The 17,087-nt window shown below is 45.2% G+C and overlaps 1 protein-coding gene across 2 annotated transcripts; it reads left to right on the forward strand.

Annotated features, from left to right (window-relative positions):
- Positions 1 to 4,729: 4,729 nt before the first annotated feature.
- lnpa (limb and neural patterns a) lies at positions 4,730 to 12,881 on the forward strand. 2 transcript variants are annotated; one of them, XM_056580214.1, is made up of 13 exons: positions 4,730 to 4,834; positions 5,580 to 5,654; positions 5,937 to 5,978; positions 7,211 to 7,398; positions 7,486 to 7,544; positions 7,637 to 7,677; positions 8,073 to 8,153; positions 8,246 to 8,297; positions 9,073 to 9,315; positions 10,515 to 10,620; positions 10,970 to 11,040; positions 11,462 to 11,629; positions 11,876 to 12,881. In XM_056580214.1, exons 2-13 carry the CDS (start codon positions 5,628 to 5,630, stop codon positions 12,073 to 12,075), a joined length of 1,278 nt encoding a protein of 425 aa, XP_056436189.1. In that variant the 5' UTR covers positions 4,730 to 4,834; positions 5,580 to 5,627; the 3' UTR covers positions 12,076 to 12,881. The 2 variants fall into 2 exon arrangements, with proteins under 2 accessions (XP_056436189.1, XP_056436188.1); XM_056580213.1 differs by having other exon boundaries at positions 4,749 to 4,967; positions 11,876 to 12,880.
- The last annotated feature ends 4,206 nt before the right edge of the window (positions 12,882 to 17,087 follow it).

A 17,087-nucleotide genomic window follows, 5' to 3' on the forward strand; every position in this document is an offset into this window, starting at 1 on the left:
TTCCAGACAAAGAAAGTTATGGTTAAAGTGCTGATATATGCCTCGGAGTCATTGGGATCGTCATTGAACAGTTTAAATGAAGCCACGCTTTTTCATCTAAGTTGGCTCCATTGAGCCTATTTTATTATGAGACATAATGTTAAAGAAGCTAATGTCCGGCTAAATCATTTTTATATTGTGAAGGAAAGAGTGACATGCCACCAATGGTCACTTGAGTCATTGACTAAAATATTCACATACACTTATATGCGTGTATGTTCATATACACATATATTCATATTCACACCATGAAAGATGGCAAATTTAAAAATGTTGAAGACAATTGTATTTGTTATTCTTTTGCGTTTTATCTATCTAAGTGGCTTTGTGATCATGATTATCCAAACTATACTTATTCTTATTTTTAAGCATTACAAGAAAACATGAATTGTTGTTTTGGGAAGATACCTTTCAAAGCTGTGTGTTTTAGCATGCTATAGCTAAAGTTATGCTATAAAGGGAAGCTGGTTTAAGGCCATGAGTTGACCTTGCATGCAGCCCTGTAAACAAGAGCCTATATTTGATCTTGATGATGGGGTTGACAAATTCTAAAATGGTCCAAAGAGGGTTATAGAAATCAAATGGATCAAATTATGGCTTGAGACAATTCAGTGATTCCTTAATAAGATGGGTAAATATACCAACCAAAATAACCCAAAGATGTGTCTATGCCTGAAACTATAGGCCCATGTTCCGTTTCAATAACAGAGTCACTCATTTATTTTCTGTCCACAGAAAAGAGTCCACAGCTCGCCCGCTTTTGTGGTTGCGAGAGATCCAACACATCATGAATAGAAAGGATTGAGATTGGATGAAATATACAAAACAATATCTTCAACATCCTTGATGCCTACATTTTTCTGGATTCAGATTCAAACATGCAAGGAGATTTCACCTAAAATCCATCTAGAGTTGCATCCCCTAATTGTTGTTGCATAATTTCTATTAACATATTTGAGAATCATTATATCAGCCCTTTATAAAGACACAATCCAGGGCATTATTCCTGTTGCGGTTTTGAGCAGAAACACCCTTTTAAAACAACCTTGTAAGGGATTGATCTATTCAATTCATGTATACACAGACAGACTCCTGATTTCCTATTTAAAACATTTAAAAGACTTCTCTCAGACTATACTTCTGTGCCCTATTGATTATCATTTCCAATGAACATCTTCTCCTCCCTGATGGTTCTGAGTGTGCAGGAAGATGTTATTGCAGGCCGTCTTTTCCCACCGCCGGCCGCTGTATCTGAATCCCAACCCTGTACACATGCCCTTCGTATATTGCTTATGCAGGCTGGCCTCCGCTTGGAGGGATGAAGGTCTTGGAGGGAATTACAGCTTTTTTCTTTGAAAACAAAAAAGAAAAACAAATCACTTGTGCGAAGAAGCTCGATGTTTGGAAGCCGACCAAAGTTTGAGGAGACGGGGTTTAAAGAAAGACATTAGCATACGGACGGTGTCCCGAGATATCAGAGGCAAAGGGCAGACCTCCGTCTGGGCGGGAAGCTGTTTAAACATTAAATAAATGTATACGTTCACTACTTACAGCGGTGGACCGTAGTCTCCACACTTTGCTGGTGGTAGACCTGCAGAAGAAGGAACCACAGTAAACAGAGTGGGGGATTTATGGCAAACCTATACTCACTACACAGCGTGCACACAATGAGGTAATGATATCTGAGCTGGGCCAATGGCAAGCGGGGATCATTATATAAAATCAGAGCGATGTTGAGGGCAGCAGTTTATACACTCTGAAGACGGTCATCCATCCTGAGGTATAGAGAAAGAACAATGGCTTAAAAGGGTGGAGGGGCTGGATCATGAGTTTAGGATAACCATGACCATATGTTTGATGCATGAACAATGCGTGGCTAAGTACATAATAACACCACCTACGTTTGATAGACTTTCACCCATGATAAACAGAGAGAGAGAGGAAAATATGGATTGAGATACAGATAGATAATTGGATTTATTTGGAGGACGAGAATCACTTTAGCCATGGAGTGATCTCTGAGTCTGTTGTATCAACCATCATTGATCTGAGTTTGAACGGAGCCAGTCTTTCAGGTTGGAATTTCATTACAAGCTAACCATGACCTTGAAATTAATACCCTCCATGTGAAGGCTTACCCCTGATTCAGGAGCCACTGGATAGTTTGCCTCACAGACAGGAATCGGTCTGGTGTTGTCCACAGACTCTCCTCCATGTATTTCTACAGGACATCGAACACTATCTGGAAAACTCCACAGTAAGATTGTTGTGTTGAAAAGGTCAACATAAAACTTAAACTAAAACCCTGACAACAGTCTCCAAGGGAAAGGTTTCGCGAGCCACAGAGGGGGGGGGGGGGGGGGGGTCATGGCTTTTGTGTGTTCACTCACTGTATCGCATTGGCAATATCACATCAAGTCCTTCTTCTGTTGTTGTATTTTGGATAAAGATATTATGTATAAATAAAGAATGGTGTATTAATACAATGGACGTGACCTTGGTTCTGAGTAGTGGTGGGGTGTGTGGAAATGACGGCAGAAAATGTTATTGACCTTTTTTCTTTAAGGATCTCAGCATTTTACCTCTACAATAGAACATTGTTTACGATATTAATTCAGAATCCAGAGTTTAAAAACCATAGGCCTATCAAATCAATCAATTATTTTTGTTCTATTTTGATTTAATATCGTCTGGTTGCTTGACAACATGGCCTTTATCCAAGCCAATTTATTGCCCCGCCCGCTCCTCACCCAACGTTTCCATATGTTGTTAAGACCGATGTAATCGGTTAGCGTGAGGCTATGTTTATGTGCAGCGAAGCCTGGCCGTTTTTAGTTTCAAGAGCATTATGATTCCCATATGATACCTGTCTGCCTCCATAGACTATCATTAATCTTGATGATCCTGTGTTCACGCAATTCCACACATTTTCAATCTAAGGTCTGCATTCTTGACACCTGCTACGCTCCTATGCTAAGGGCCCCCAACAAAGTCAGCAATAGCTGCTTGATGGCCTCTCCCGCACATCAAACACGGCTTCTGAATACAGGGAGGCGTGTTAAATGCCAAGCTGTGAATAAATAGCAATATTTACTTGCAAATTAGACATAGTTTATAAATATACATATAAATGTGCAACGAAGCGAACCGGTTCAAAGATGTGAAGGACCGAATCAGTGTGTGAGCAATATAGCAACAACACAAGCCACAACAAGAATAATTACTATAATAATTGCAGGTTATATTATATCATGCTTATCATAATCAACAGGCTATATTTTATTGACAAAATTGATTTCGTGAAAACCAGTATTAAGCATGTACAGTACAGACCAAGCATGGCATAAATACCTTAGTACTATTCGATTGACTGATCTCAAAGACTACTGCCCAACATTATCTATTAAGAGCCCTATAAGGTGATCAAGTGATCAGCTATAGTGAGGTAGTACAGTTAGCTCTCATGCAGAAGCCTTTTAAGGTCGGGCAGGTGTGATGGGAACTCACCTGCATAACCAGGTCAACCAATCAGCCAGTGGCCCCTCTCCCACCAATCAAACCACACCCACTTTTGGAATTTAGAACTAGAAGAACTGCCATGTAATATTTGAATTTCAAATAACACATATTTTAAAACCTAAGATTATTATTAGGTTTGTAAATTATAGCCATAGCCATTCATGTGTAAACAAATTGAACCACATATTAGATTAGCTAGGCAAAATCATGTTGGGTTGGCCAAAGTCCAGCCATCCCATAAAACAGGAATTCTTTGTCAACCATGAACATGGAAATATGCATCTGAACAGAGAATACATTCAAAGTGGTCCATTGGAACCCTATAGCATGAGTAATCATCCCCTCTGCCAAAATATAAGTATATATAACGCTACCATACAACCCCCAGCCCAGAAAACAGAATCTCAGGGCTTGAAGGCCTGCATGGGAACCCTCTTCACAGAGGGTTAACCAGACTCTACACAATGATCGGAATATGAGTCCCATCACAGCAAATTTTCAATGTTTTACACTTATAGTGACACTCCCGAATGCTGGAACACTTAACAATATGATGAAAGACTAGACTGACATGAGATATTTAACACCCACCTCGAACAAGACTCACGCGACTGAACGACACGTACGCCCAGGGCGATGTGTGGACAAACACGTCTGCATTGTTAGGACCTGAAAGGGTTTGGCTGTTAATCAGCACACATGCATTCACGGTTCATAAAAGGCGAAGAGGAATTTTTTAGCGTCGATCCATTTATGCATTCAATAGTTTTCAATGATATAACAATGTTGTCTATATTGCATCATACACACTACCCAGATATTGCACATTGTTTGTTTATTAGTTCTTACGGCGGCCCTGTTTAAGTAAGGGCTGTATAAGCACTGGTAACCCTTTAATCTTACAGTGGCTTATTACTTGAGACCTTTTATTTTCTCCTTTCTAACTTTCTGGGGTATCATGATATGTATTATTCAGGGCATAGTGGTGGGGTCAAAGTTAAGTTAACCTGGCCTGGTGGACAACTGGAGTGTTTTGTGAGTTAACTTCTGAGTTATAATTATTAGGTATTACACCACTATCCAAGTGGTTGGCCTACGTAGCATTAGAAAAATGCAGTTGACCCAAATGGGAACATGACCCCTTTGGAGCGCCACGCTGATCTGACCACGCCCCCCGTTGATCTGACCACGCCCCCTCCTCGGCTCTGACGCGCGTCTCGTCCAGAAGGAGAGTGGACGCGCCGCACGGAAAAGATTATATTCATCCCCCGCCACGGTAAACACATTGCAGTTTGGTTCCTGAAGTGCTCGGTATTGTGTAAGAGTCTCCACTACTTGGGTCTCTTGTCGGTCTGGTGTCCCGGTGTGCAGCGACTTGTTGGAAGAGCGCGACCAAAGTTGGCCTCAAGGTAACTAGCGGCTAGGTTAACAACGCTAGCTCTTTTAGCTAGCCTGGGGCTGGTGCTACTATTGCTCAAGTGTCCAGATATGCCTCACCTAACGTGGCACTGGGGCCCGGGAGGGGATCCCCCCGTCATAAGCTGCTGGTGTTGGACGGAAACAACCTGTGGCTCGTTGGTGTTTGCGTTTCCTCTGAGGTTTAAAGCGAGGAACTTCATGCATTAGGGGAAGTTCGTGATGGTTCTGCAGCAGCACGAACTTCACTAATGAAGTTCGTGTTGGATCTGAAGTTTGCATGCACTTTGCATTTCGTCTCCTGCAAAACATACGCAAGCTGCAGATTCAACACCAACATCACCATTGAATTTGGTGGCTCTGCAGCTTGCGAGTCCATCAGGCAAGTTCCCGCAATCTGCAGATCCAACAGGGACTTCACTGGTAAAGATCCAACACGAACTCGTAAAGTCCGTGTTTGATCTGCAGGTTGCGTGTGTTTTGCAGGAGACGACACGTCATCGTGAAGCGCTATGTTAAAACACCCCAGGGGGGCTTTTCGTTGCTTCACTGTGGCGTAGACCTCAGTGTTTTAAGGTTAATTATACAAGTGATTCCGTCCACAGGTTCCAACCATCAATGGTTTGAAGTTTTGAGTAGGACACACCGTCAACATGGGGGCAGTGGTCTCTCGGTGGAAGGTTTGTACGCAAGCATTACGTCCGTTTGAAGTTTGAATACAACACACATCTTCATACGGTTGTTTAGTATCATGGAGTACTTTCAGCAGGTATTGCTGAAAAGAAGCGTGTATAAAGGCATGTCTACTTTATGGTCTGACTTGAACAACATTTAGACTTTTTAAAAGTGTTATCGATACTACTCTAAGCATAAGATAGTATAGAAAGCCATTGTTTTATCGCATGGAAACAACTTGATAAACCCTCATCAGCCCAGTCATTTCTGAACGCTTTACCTTGCAGAGCAAACCTTCGACTGTGGACGTTTTGGAAGGCATCGATAAGGTATGTTTGGACCAAAGCAGCACTGATATGTGAGAATGTGGTCGCAGCCAAACAGCCCACCAAGCAGCTAACTGAAACGTCGACCCTGTGGGAACTATAAGGGGGATAGATCAAACTGTGACCTCACCCAGTGCAAATCAGACCAACTTCCCGGTGTAATTCTATTGAGTTTTTAATCTTAACAACAAGACCTTTGGATCCACTTGATTTCGTTTTGTATCTATTTCATAGTTCCCTAACCCCCCCCCCCTCCCTCAAAGTGTTGCAGAGATGCAAGTTAAAGCACTTACACTTTTAATTGTACATTTGTTTTAATACTGGCCAATCAGTTGGGAGCATGCACTGGGGTTAAGGAATCATTTCTGAGGGAAAGGGCCAAGCCATATGAATCACCAGGCCATAGGCCTAATGATCCAAAAGGGCCTCCTGCAATAATTGGATCTGGAAACCAGACCAGTAAAGCGCTGTAAAGCATCTGTTTCCTGCACTTAGCGTGCTAAAGAGAGAGCAAAATACGTGATCACAATATTATGGACGCAAAGAGAGAAGAAGTGGCACTAACCCTGCTACTAGGTTGAGCTAACGCTTGCAAAGTTCTTCTGCTATGGTTCTCTTAGGCATTAGAATCGGGATATGGAATTAATGTTGACGCATTACGTTGTTAACAGATGTTTTAGTGAAGCCAGGAACGACATTTATGATGGTTTCATCACCAGACCGGTATTGTCTTTTTGCAATGGCTAATGCTGGTTTAAAAATGGGAACAATATGTGTCCAGACCGTTGTACAATGAGCCGCTGAGCTATTATGTCATGCATGTTTTTGAACCACCATTTTGTGAAACTGGGTTAGAGGAATATTCAAGTCCTGAAAGAGGGAAACGGTTTGAATAATAATCACGGTGTGGCTCTGTCATAACTCGTTGAACGCAGATGCGAGTTCAACACGGATCGCGGAGTGACAGGGACACATGCTACAGCAGCACTGTTTTATTCACAGAGTAGAAGCCAGTGCTATTCAGTCTGCACGCTATTTTTAGCATGGGTATTATGGCCCGTGTGATCCCAGTGTTGATCTCCTGTTAATAAAAGAACAGCCATGAATGGCTAGTTTGTTGTACTTACCTGAGGGGGAACTTTCACATGACACTCTTTGTTTACTAATGTTTTGCTTAGAAACGCACACCACGCTGTGGCTAGGAGTGGCTGACAAATAAAACTTGTTTTTCACAGGATATTCACAAATTGGAAGAACATGGTGAACAGTACCATAAGCAGCTGAAAGTATGGGTGGGACGCCTGCTGATGTACTCGTGTCTGCTCTACCTCATCACATGTGCTGTCGTGTATTTGTGGTACCTTCCGGAGCAAACCATAGGGCGGGTGATACTGGCCCTGCCCTTTGTCGTATTCCCGTTATTGTACGTATACCAGAATTCTTATAATCCAATTTCACAAAAACACAAAAATTATTTTTGGATTTGAACCGTCTAAACTTCATGTTGCAGAGTATGGCTGCTCCGAAAGATGCTAATAGCTCTCTGTGCGTGGAGAACAAGGCGAAACGGTGAGGGTTTGATTGTTATGCATTCGAAATTGGCTCTTTAATATATTGTTGGAGGATTCATTTAATCTGAAACATTTGTTTAATTTTCACAGATGAAAAATTAGAGGAACTGAAAGTGCAAAAAAGGAAAATAGTAAGTTCATGCATTTGTTAAAGGTGTAGTATGTAGAGTTGAGTGGCATCTGGCGCGAAACACTATGTTTAATTCATTTATAATCTGAAGATTGAGTGGGTAATTCAGTTGGTGGGCAATCTGTAACGTCGCCTCTAGATGGCACTAAATCCAACACGTATAACCTTTAAACTTGATGTCAGTGCTACATTAGGTAGGCCAATAATCAGAAATGCTTGCTACATAATGATGCCTGCTTTTCTAAATGGACCCAGAGCCTAGACGGCTCTACATTAACACCACATTCAAATGTCTGTGCTCCATTTCCTGTTTCGTTTGGGTTAAGGAAGCAAACTTGTTTTCATGGCTTTGAATGGTGTTGACCGGAATTTCTTGTTTATCCTATCCTCCCTCAGCTGGAAGACGTTATGGAGACCGAGACCTACAAGAATGCTAAATTTATTCTGGAGAGATTTGATCCGGACTCCAAGAAAATAGTAAAAGAACATATTCCTCATTTTCATCTCACCTAATTGTTATTCCTGCGTGCGTAAACCTCCCTAATATCAAACCCCTTCTTCATATTCAGGAGCTGAATTCCTCCTTCAATTCCATGCAGATGACTCCAAAACCCGGACAAGGTACCAGGCTACCATCAACAAACACACGCAAAGCAGAAACTTTTAAGTGTGTCTGTGACTGGGGATAGTGACACTCCTTGATGCAGGGACACTTACCCGAGTGATGAATGATTAATCATCAGACTGACATGATGAAGCTAATACACATAGCTCGCCAAACACTCAAACGACTACGTGGCACATCGAAGCCCAGGGCGATGTGTGGATAAACTAGTGTGTGCATGTTAGGACCTGAAAGGGTTTGACTCCTAGAGGCGAGACATTACTTCACTGTTCATACAAGGCGCGGACCAATGTTACAGCATGCATCCGTTTAAACCTCTTCAAATAGTTCTTAATGATATAACAATTTTGTCTGTCGTTTGTGTATAAGCAGGCTATCGCAACACCGAAGGTATCGGTGTTTCGCTTTATTTTCGTTTCTCCGTGACCTTACTCAGCCAACCTCTCTCCCTCCCTCTCTCTCCACCCTCCCACTTTCTCTCTCTCCCTCTCTCTCCACCCATCCTCACCCTCTCTCTCTACACCCTCCCTCCCTAACCCTCTATCAACCCTCTCTCTCTCTCTCTCTCTCCACCCTCCCTCACCCTCTCTCACCACCCTCTCTTCCCTCTCTCTCTTCCTCTCTCCTCCCTCCATGTCACCATCCTCCCTCCTCCTTTCTCTCCTCCCTCCCTCCCTATCCCTCCCTCTCTCGCTCTCGCTCTCTTCCCCCCCCCTCTCTCTCGCTCTCTTCCTCTCTCACCACCCCCTCCCTCTCTCTCTCCATTGTTAGATCTCCGCCAGCGCCACGTGGCCACGCCCACCATCACCACCACCACCGCAGCGGGGGGGGCGAGCCCGGCCAACGCCGCCGCCGCCGCCGCGCGGCCCCCACTGGGCCTGGGGCCCGCCTACGCCGGCCGGTCCCTCCACGGGGCTCCGGGCGGGCCCCCAGAGAGGACCCTGTCGGCGGCAGCCGCTCAGCAGAGCCTGATGAGGAGGCCCCTGACCCCCGGCACACCTGCTCCGGGAGTGGGTGAGTTACCTGCGCTCTGGGGGCCCGCTCGTAATGCGCTCCATTAAGGTGTGATTTAGTCCTCTCTCCGCCCGCCGCCTCCCTGGCCGTCGGGGGGGCCCCCGGCGCGCGCCTCGTCAGCCCCGGAGCCGCGTGGCGGAGCCGTAGCGGGTAATTGTGGGAGTGTAGTTTTTAAATATTTTATTAAAAGGTTCAAGTCTCTTCTGTGCCCCCCCACCACCACCACCACCACCAGCTCACGGCCGGTCCAAAGTTACCAACTCCAAGATGAAGTTTTAATCCGAATTTAAATGCATAACGCAACTCAACATAAAACCTAGTAATGCAGAGTCGTTTTGCTTCCTCTTTTTTTTTGGGGGGGGGGGGGGGGTATTATTTGTAGTCCCTTCCAAACAGTGGAGGAAAATCCTTTTTTTTTTAAAGGCAATTATCGCACCACCAAAGTTTCCTCCGGATTGCCCGGGGGTATTGCATATTCAATATGAATTATTTCTCGCCCACGAACGCGCCGTAGAAGTTGAAACTCGGAGCTGGGGGCGAGTGTGGCTCCACCAGGAAGCGCCGTTGGGTAATTGCCTGCGCGGAACGCCAACTGTGAGGTGTGCCTGAGTTAAGATTACGTTAACTGTGATTAATTAGCCGGGCCGCACCGGTTCTCTTGGCAGTGGTGGGAGGAATCCCGCTAAATGTCTCTTAATACCGGTTAAAATGATTCCTTGGCATTCGACCCGGCTCACAAATGGCTTACATGACTTGACGCTCGCCGCGGCGTCTGTGTGAAATGGAAAGTGAAAAGCAATTTGATACAAAGAGTCACCACAGAGTTTCCATATGCTGGTAAATTAATAAACAGCAGGGTAGCGGGACTCTGCCAAGTCTCGGTGAAATGACCAGTCATCTTCCTATGATTGCTCTTGATGTTGGATTATATTAATTACCACTCACCAAACACAGCAGGGGAATGTAGCCGTGCCTCGCAAGTGAATTCTGGGTTTAAATTATCATGAAGCGTGGCTTGTGGGGGAGCTGGGGGAGAAAGGAGGGAAAAACAGCAGCATTTTTGCATGACTTTCCGAGCCAACTGTTAAACTGCCCGTCGCACAGTGAGTGTTTCCTGCCCGGCCGGGGGTTGGCACTGATCTGGAGTCAGCCCTCCAGGCCGTCTGTGGCTAATGGGCGTCGCTGTTGTGTTTGAACAGGCATGCATCCCCCCGGGCCGCCCCTGGCCAGACCGGTGCTCCCCCGGGACCGGGGAACCATGGACAGGGTCATCGAGTACCTTGTTGGATACGGACCGCAAAACAGGTAGGAAGAGCCCTCCTCCTCGCGCTCTCAGGTGGCAGTTCGGTTTCAGCCGTCTGCCGGCAGAACATGCTGACCTCCGTATGGTCACATGGATAGAGGCGTCGGCTAATGTGTGACCTTTGAACTGGGTTAATTTTGACGAAATATACAAAAATGCTCTTATTTTAATCTGTTTTTCCAGTCGGCCCATTTTTTTGTTTGTTTATTACGACGGACAAAGTGTTAAATATCTCACGATTATATGTGACACACTGATGCTGGTGTACGCCTTTAGAGTTTGTGTCAATAAACTGCCGGCCTGGTAATGGCGTGTGTGTTTTAATGCAGATTGCTTTTCCATCTCTTCTAGATATGCGCTCATATGCCAGCAGTGCCTGTCCCATAACGGCATGGCATTAAAGGAGGAATTTGAATATGTTGGTAAGATTTAGAGAAACACCGTTCTCTGTGTCAGTCTCCATCAAACACTGTGTCTGCGTTTGCCCTCCAGCACTTGGCAGCCTAGTATATCATATGTCTTTTAAATGCCTCCGCCGCGACCGACCTCTGTAAGCAAAAACGGAACAAGATTGAATATGCAAACTAGCCCCGCACATCGATCTAAATGCTTTTATGCGTCGCCGGCATTTATCTTTTTATTGTTGTCGTTTTTTTCCGCATTCAAATATATTAACACTCGAGTGAATCAGGTGATGGTGTGACTAAGACGACGTGTGTGTGTGTGTGTGTGTGTGTGTGTGTGTGTGTGTGTGTGTGTGTGTGTGTGTGTGTGTGTGTGTGTGTGTGTGTGTGTGTGTGTGTGTGTGTGTGTGTGTGTGTGTGTGTGTGTGTGTCATCGCAGCCTTCCGCTGTGCCTACTGCTTCGTCCTGAACCCGGCGAGGAAGGCCAGACCGCAGGCGCCGAGGCTTCCAGAGACGACCGCTATCGAGCCCAACGTGGCGTCCGAGGCGGCGGCGGCGCCGTCCTCCCTCCCCGGTGCCAACGTGGACGACGGGCGGTGCGTTGTTGGTAAGTGGCGCCTCTCCTCTGTTTGGGCTTGGCCTGGGCTAGCGCACCGTAGAGTGGAAGCCGTCTTCAAATGCAACCCTTTGGAAAAACCTAACTGAAGTTGCAAACTTCAAGTTCAGGTCTGGAGTTTTAAAGGTCAAAATTGTTAAAGTAATTAACTCAATTTGCCCGCTTAGTTAAGTCCCTCCTAAGAGAATATACTTAAGTGGATGATCTAACGGCAGGGGTTTGTTTTCATGTTCCCAGCGAAGACCAAGCTGGAGTTCCCCGGCGAGGTGAAGGCAGAGGAGGAGGAGGTGAAGGCCTCCGTCGGGGAGGTCAGCACGGGGTCAGACGACCTGGAGGCAATGCCTGAGGAGGAGGAGGAGGGGGAGAAGGAGAAAGGGGAGCTCCCCTCAGAGAAGTCAGACGAGGAGCAGAACGTGTCCGCCATGGAGGTGGAGTAGCCGCCCCAACTCGATTGCTCTACGTCTTTTCTTTTCAGAATTGCATTTTTTTTTCTTGGTTAGTGCTCAGGCGATTGGGATAGAATTATTAAAAGGCGACTTTATCAAACGCATTTGTCTGAAGCGATTTGTGGTTTTCTCTAGGAGGGGAAACTGAAAATAGGAAATATCCGAGTTGTGTTGTGTTATCGTGCTCTTTTTCTCCTCGTATCATAAAGTTTACGTTTTATTTTTCACAATCAACCGGATTCGCGACTGAATGTACAGTTTTGCAAGGCCACCACGGGTGCAAGCGCCATTCTCTGTTGTTGTTGTTGGAAAGACCTATTTTTATACATAGATAGGAAATGCTATTTATTGATAGCTCTCAATACTGTGCCTCTCAGGGCTGTATTGGACAATGTGGCCCCTGTAGCACCTGAGCTCAACATGTTTACACATCTCTTTAGCGCTAAGGATGATTTACAGAAGAGATATTTATTGCTGAAAGGAAAAATAAGATGTATGCTGGTGGTGTGCATCTCTCTAGTGCCTGAGCGCTTCAAGGCCATCATGCACTTTCAATAGGATGTTTGATGTGGACGGGGAACGACCAGCCATATTAGTTTGTTTCAATGGTTTCTTATGTATTTATGAGTAACCTGTTTCCCCTTACTTATATTATCGTTTTCATACATCCAGTTTCTCCAGTACAAATAAATAATATTCTTATATTGTCTGTCGATATATATGTAATTTTAATGCTGTATACATGTATGATAAGGAAATAAACGTCAAGGAACCGTCTTCTGTGTATTTGTTTGTTTTTGGCCTTATCAAACGCTAATCTTCTCGTTAAAATAGCATGCAGAAGTCCTCAACACCACACAGTTCATTTGAATTGATCTGCATTTAAAAATATATATAAATATTTTTTTAGTAGTTTGCTGTTAAAATGTCAGGTTCGTTAACATTCCTCCCTCCTTGTAAGCCGACGAACCCTCCATTTTAAACTCAGCCTAAATACATGTTCCCCGGTCGAGTCCATCCATCAGACAGCCAATCGGGCGCCAGAGACCGTAATACGTCGACCAGAGCTCTGATCTCGAGATGCGGTCATCCACGTCCGCGGTCGTCGAGCAGCATTAAGACAAACATGTTCAAACGGTCTGTTTTCATTAGCGGGCCAATTGTGGCTTGTGATCATTTTACTTTTCGCTCGTTGATCATTCCGGACAGCCGACGATAATGCCGGCGTCGTTCCCGCCTGACCGCTCTTGATTGCTTGACCCTCCCTCATTTGCACCCAAAAAAAGTCATTGCGGCGACGGTCGCGCCGTGGCCGTCATGTGACCCCCCGTCACCCTGAAGATGTGCCTAAATCTGTAGCCGGGGTCAGCGTGGCACATCGCCTATGGGTTCTGATAATGTATGTTTACACAGAAGGCGACCTTCTGGGCTGTGTAATGCATCAACGTGACACCAACAGTAACGCCCGGTTCCACCGCGTCCCGCTCCCAGCTTGACCTCTGACAGGAGCCGCGCAGGAAAACAATGAGGCATCAATAGGACAATGCTTGGATGTGTTTTTATTTATCTGTGACACCGCCGGGAGGGCACCATGCGTGTTCGTTGTAGCTTAAAGAGCGCGCTGTTATTTAGGATTCATTTTGGTGTAATACTTTCTGATTCTGGTGCTTGTATTCCATCATTTTGTCAAGTACCTTGGTTTTTTTTTTGTTCCCCTGTTTGTGTTTTGACAGATGTTACTGCACTGTCAGTGGAATTATTATTTGTGTGCAGGGTTCTGAACTTATCAGTATAACGGCATTCAATCTTTTTTTTTTTTCTTCTGTTTGTTCACAAAACCGTATCTCATCTAAGGAAGACTTATCATGGAAGACAGGTGGAGTTAACAGACGGATTCAGCTACTGTTCTGTGGTAAAAAAAACAACAACATAGCTCAATTGCTGTCCCACCTGCTGCCATAAGTTAATGTAACATATATTATTAACCTGGTGTCTTATTCTATATCGTGCAGCCGTGATCCTACATGTGGATAACGTCACGCTACACTTGAAGAAACTTCGGATCAGAATAACAATGATTGGTTGAGCACCTGAGCTATCGACAGACTATTCAACATCACATGAAATAACACCACACCAGAGCAATAGGTTTTATGTCATGGAAAAAAATGTTGTCCGGACCGTCCAAGGATTACATGTGACACGTTATCACAGATACACTAATTGATTTTCAAGGATGACAAATGACATACACGCCCGCAGTGCCGAGGTGATTCTGTGCAGGCGTTGGAAATGTACCACGACCCCGCCCCCAAAGGGCCCTTCTTCTTTTCATACTCATCTTACCAGACGCGCATTCGGGACCACTTGACTCAAATTTATACTGATCTTTTATTTATACCCCGGGCGAAGAATGGCTGATAAAAAACATAAGTGTTCCTGATATTGTGTTTTGTCATATCGAGCAGCCAAAGATTGAAATCCTGCGAAACAATTTTCTGAAGAAATGAAGGAACGTGGCCTCGTGAACCCTGGAGGAGCAGAGCCCGCGGTGCGAGGAGGACGAATCTGAAACAAGAGGCAGAGGATAAGTAAAATAGACAAGTGCACCAGCCTTGTCACTTTTCCATTTGCTGCACCCGAGTGTGAGCACTTCACCATTCTCCATCTCAGAGGGAGGGAGGCCTTCATCGTTATCCCCGATCTACTGTACTGAATACAGAAAAAGTAGCCTATCACAGAAAGTTAATAAATAAAGGGGTGTGTGTGTGTGTTTGTGTGTGTGTCTGGGAGAAGGAGGAGGGGTGGTTAAAGATTTACTACGTTTCAGTAAATCCCAAGGTAGACCGCAAACAGGAGAGCAAACATCGCAATAAAAGCCTCGGACAAAAGCCATTCGGCGAGATGTTAAGACGGGTATATCACTAGTGCAGTCGGCCCGCCTTGAGATGTTACAGATCGCCATTGGCTGCTGACAACGGCATCATTACACCGCGACGAGAGCGGCCTCCCTTTCAGGGACGCATTAAAATCTAATTAGAGCATCCAAGAGCATGGCTTGACGAGCAATCAGAGGCGCTGTTCTAAACGGTACACGTCTGGTCATTAGATCCCCGGCTTGGACTTGGAATTGCCACTTGCAAAGTTGAGCGGCGTAAAGACATTCCCACAAAAGGTCATCAGCTTGTGTGAAACGAGTTTTTAAAATTCGAGTTATCATTAGATGCCAGAGTCGGCCATTACATTGGCTGAGAGGCGAAGGGGGGGGGGGGGGGTTGTGGTTTCAAATTCGATCTGTCAAATCATAAATGCATCCCATTCCCTGCATGATGCTGTTAATAAAGCACGGAGATGTGGCGGAGACGACAGTGACATTCAGGGATCAGAGAGCATTCTGGGACTGCTCGCTATCGGAATGCATCCCCGACCGTGAGTTATCTCTGCATGCGAACAATGCAGACAATTATTTATTCCAGCAATGCACTGGATCTACTGACCTCTAACAGCGTTGGGCTGTCTTTAGGAGCCTATTAAATGCTCTTCGATATAGATTATTTTTCGCCTTGACTATATCTTTATTGACCCGTTTTTAATGCATTGTGTTGAGAAAATGTCCTGCGAGTCAATAACGGACAAACAGGGTTCGCTTAAATTTATAAGCGCCTTCATATGCAGAATAATAGCGTGTATAAATTCAAGTTCTGCCCTCCACACAAAGTCCTACTAAAAAGAGTCATTCAATGGAGGTTTTAGAAAGTTGTTGAAAAACTCTCTAGAAGAAACCGAAGGATTAAACGCACATTAGTGCCGCTACCAGCTCCAACGAAACAACAACCACCACATCCACCTCTGACTACACCACCACCGTCGCCAGCAACTTCTCTTCCCCTACCTCCACCGTCTTCTCCACCTCCACCACCACCCCCATCTCCACCTCCACCACCATCTCCTCCACCACCACCGCCACCTCCACCACAACCACCATCTCGTCCTCCACCACCATCTCCTTCACCACCACCGCCACCTCCACCACAACCACCATCTCCTCCTCCACCACCACCATCCCCACCCTTCCTCCACCTCCTCTTCCACCACCTATTCCTCCACCACCCTCACCATTTCCCCCTCCACCACCACCATCCCCACCACCTCCTCCACCACCATCTCCTCCACCTCATGTGGAAATCATAGGAAGCCTCGTGCAGCCAGCAGGTTCATTTTATGGCTTCATCCATTACCTCACTGTCATTGTTAATTGTCTTCTTTTTACCTCCGCAGGATTCTCTAAATTGGTCCTATCGAATGTGACAGGAGGAAGAGCATTAAGCATCTGACAAGATGATATCTAAGTTCAATTTCCTGCTCCTTCCCCCTGATTTATACCTGCGCCACATCATTTTCCTTTCTGTCATAAAGACCTCTATAAATCAGCGGTGCTTATGGAGGCACTACAGCACACGGTGCCCGGATTTGTTTCCCCTGTGTTTGCTATTAGGGAGCCATTACAGACACATTTTCCTCCTTCAAACAAAAATGATCAAATCTAATACTGCCGAGATTACGGAGATAAAGAGAACGAAACGGCGAGCGGCGCGGGGGCCTCGCTAAACAATACGCGCGGCACTCGACGGAGAAACAGGGCTTCTGGCTGGTGACACCATTATCCGTCTGGTTGGACAAAATCGCTGTATCATGGCATAAATCTGGGACACAAGTGACACATCCTCTAAAATAAAAGGGAACATTAACTGCTCTATCTTGTAGAGGCCATGGGACTAGCTGGCTATAAGCTCACTCAAGTGTGATGGCAGTTATGCTGTGTTTTACTAGACTGCAGACAATTATCCTTTGCTGCTCTTCCCTTAGAAGACAAACTGCCGTGGCTTGAGCTGAAATGATTTCAAATAGATTTTCCAAAATGTCTGTCGCCAGATTGCTTCCATACATTATTTCACTTAAATGGAGAGAAGAAAAGAGGTAGCAAATCCACAAATCAATCACAA

Source organism: Gadus chalcogrammus, chromosome 20 (genome assembly GCF_026213295.1).
Source record: "Gadus chalcogrammus isolate NIFS_2021 chromosome 20, NIFS_Gcha_1.0, whole genome shotgun sequence".
In the NCBI taxonomy this organism is placed as follows: Eukaryota; Metazoa; Chordata; class Actinopteri; order Gadiformes; family Gadidae; genus Gadus; species Gadus chalcogrammus.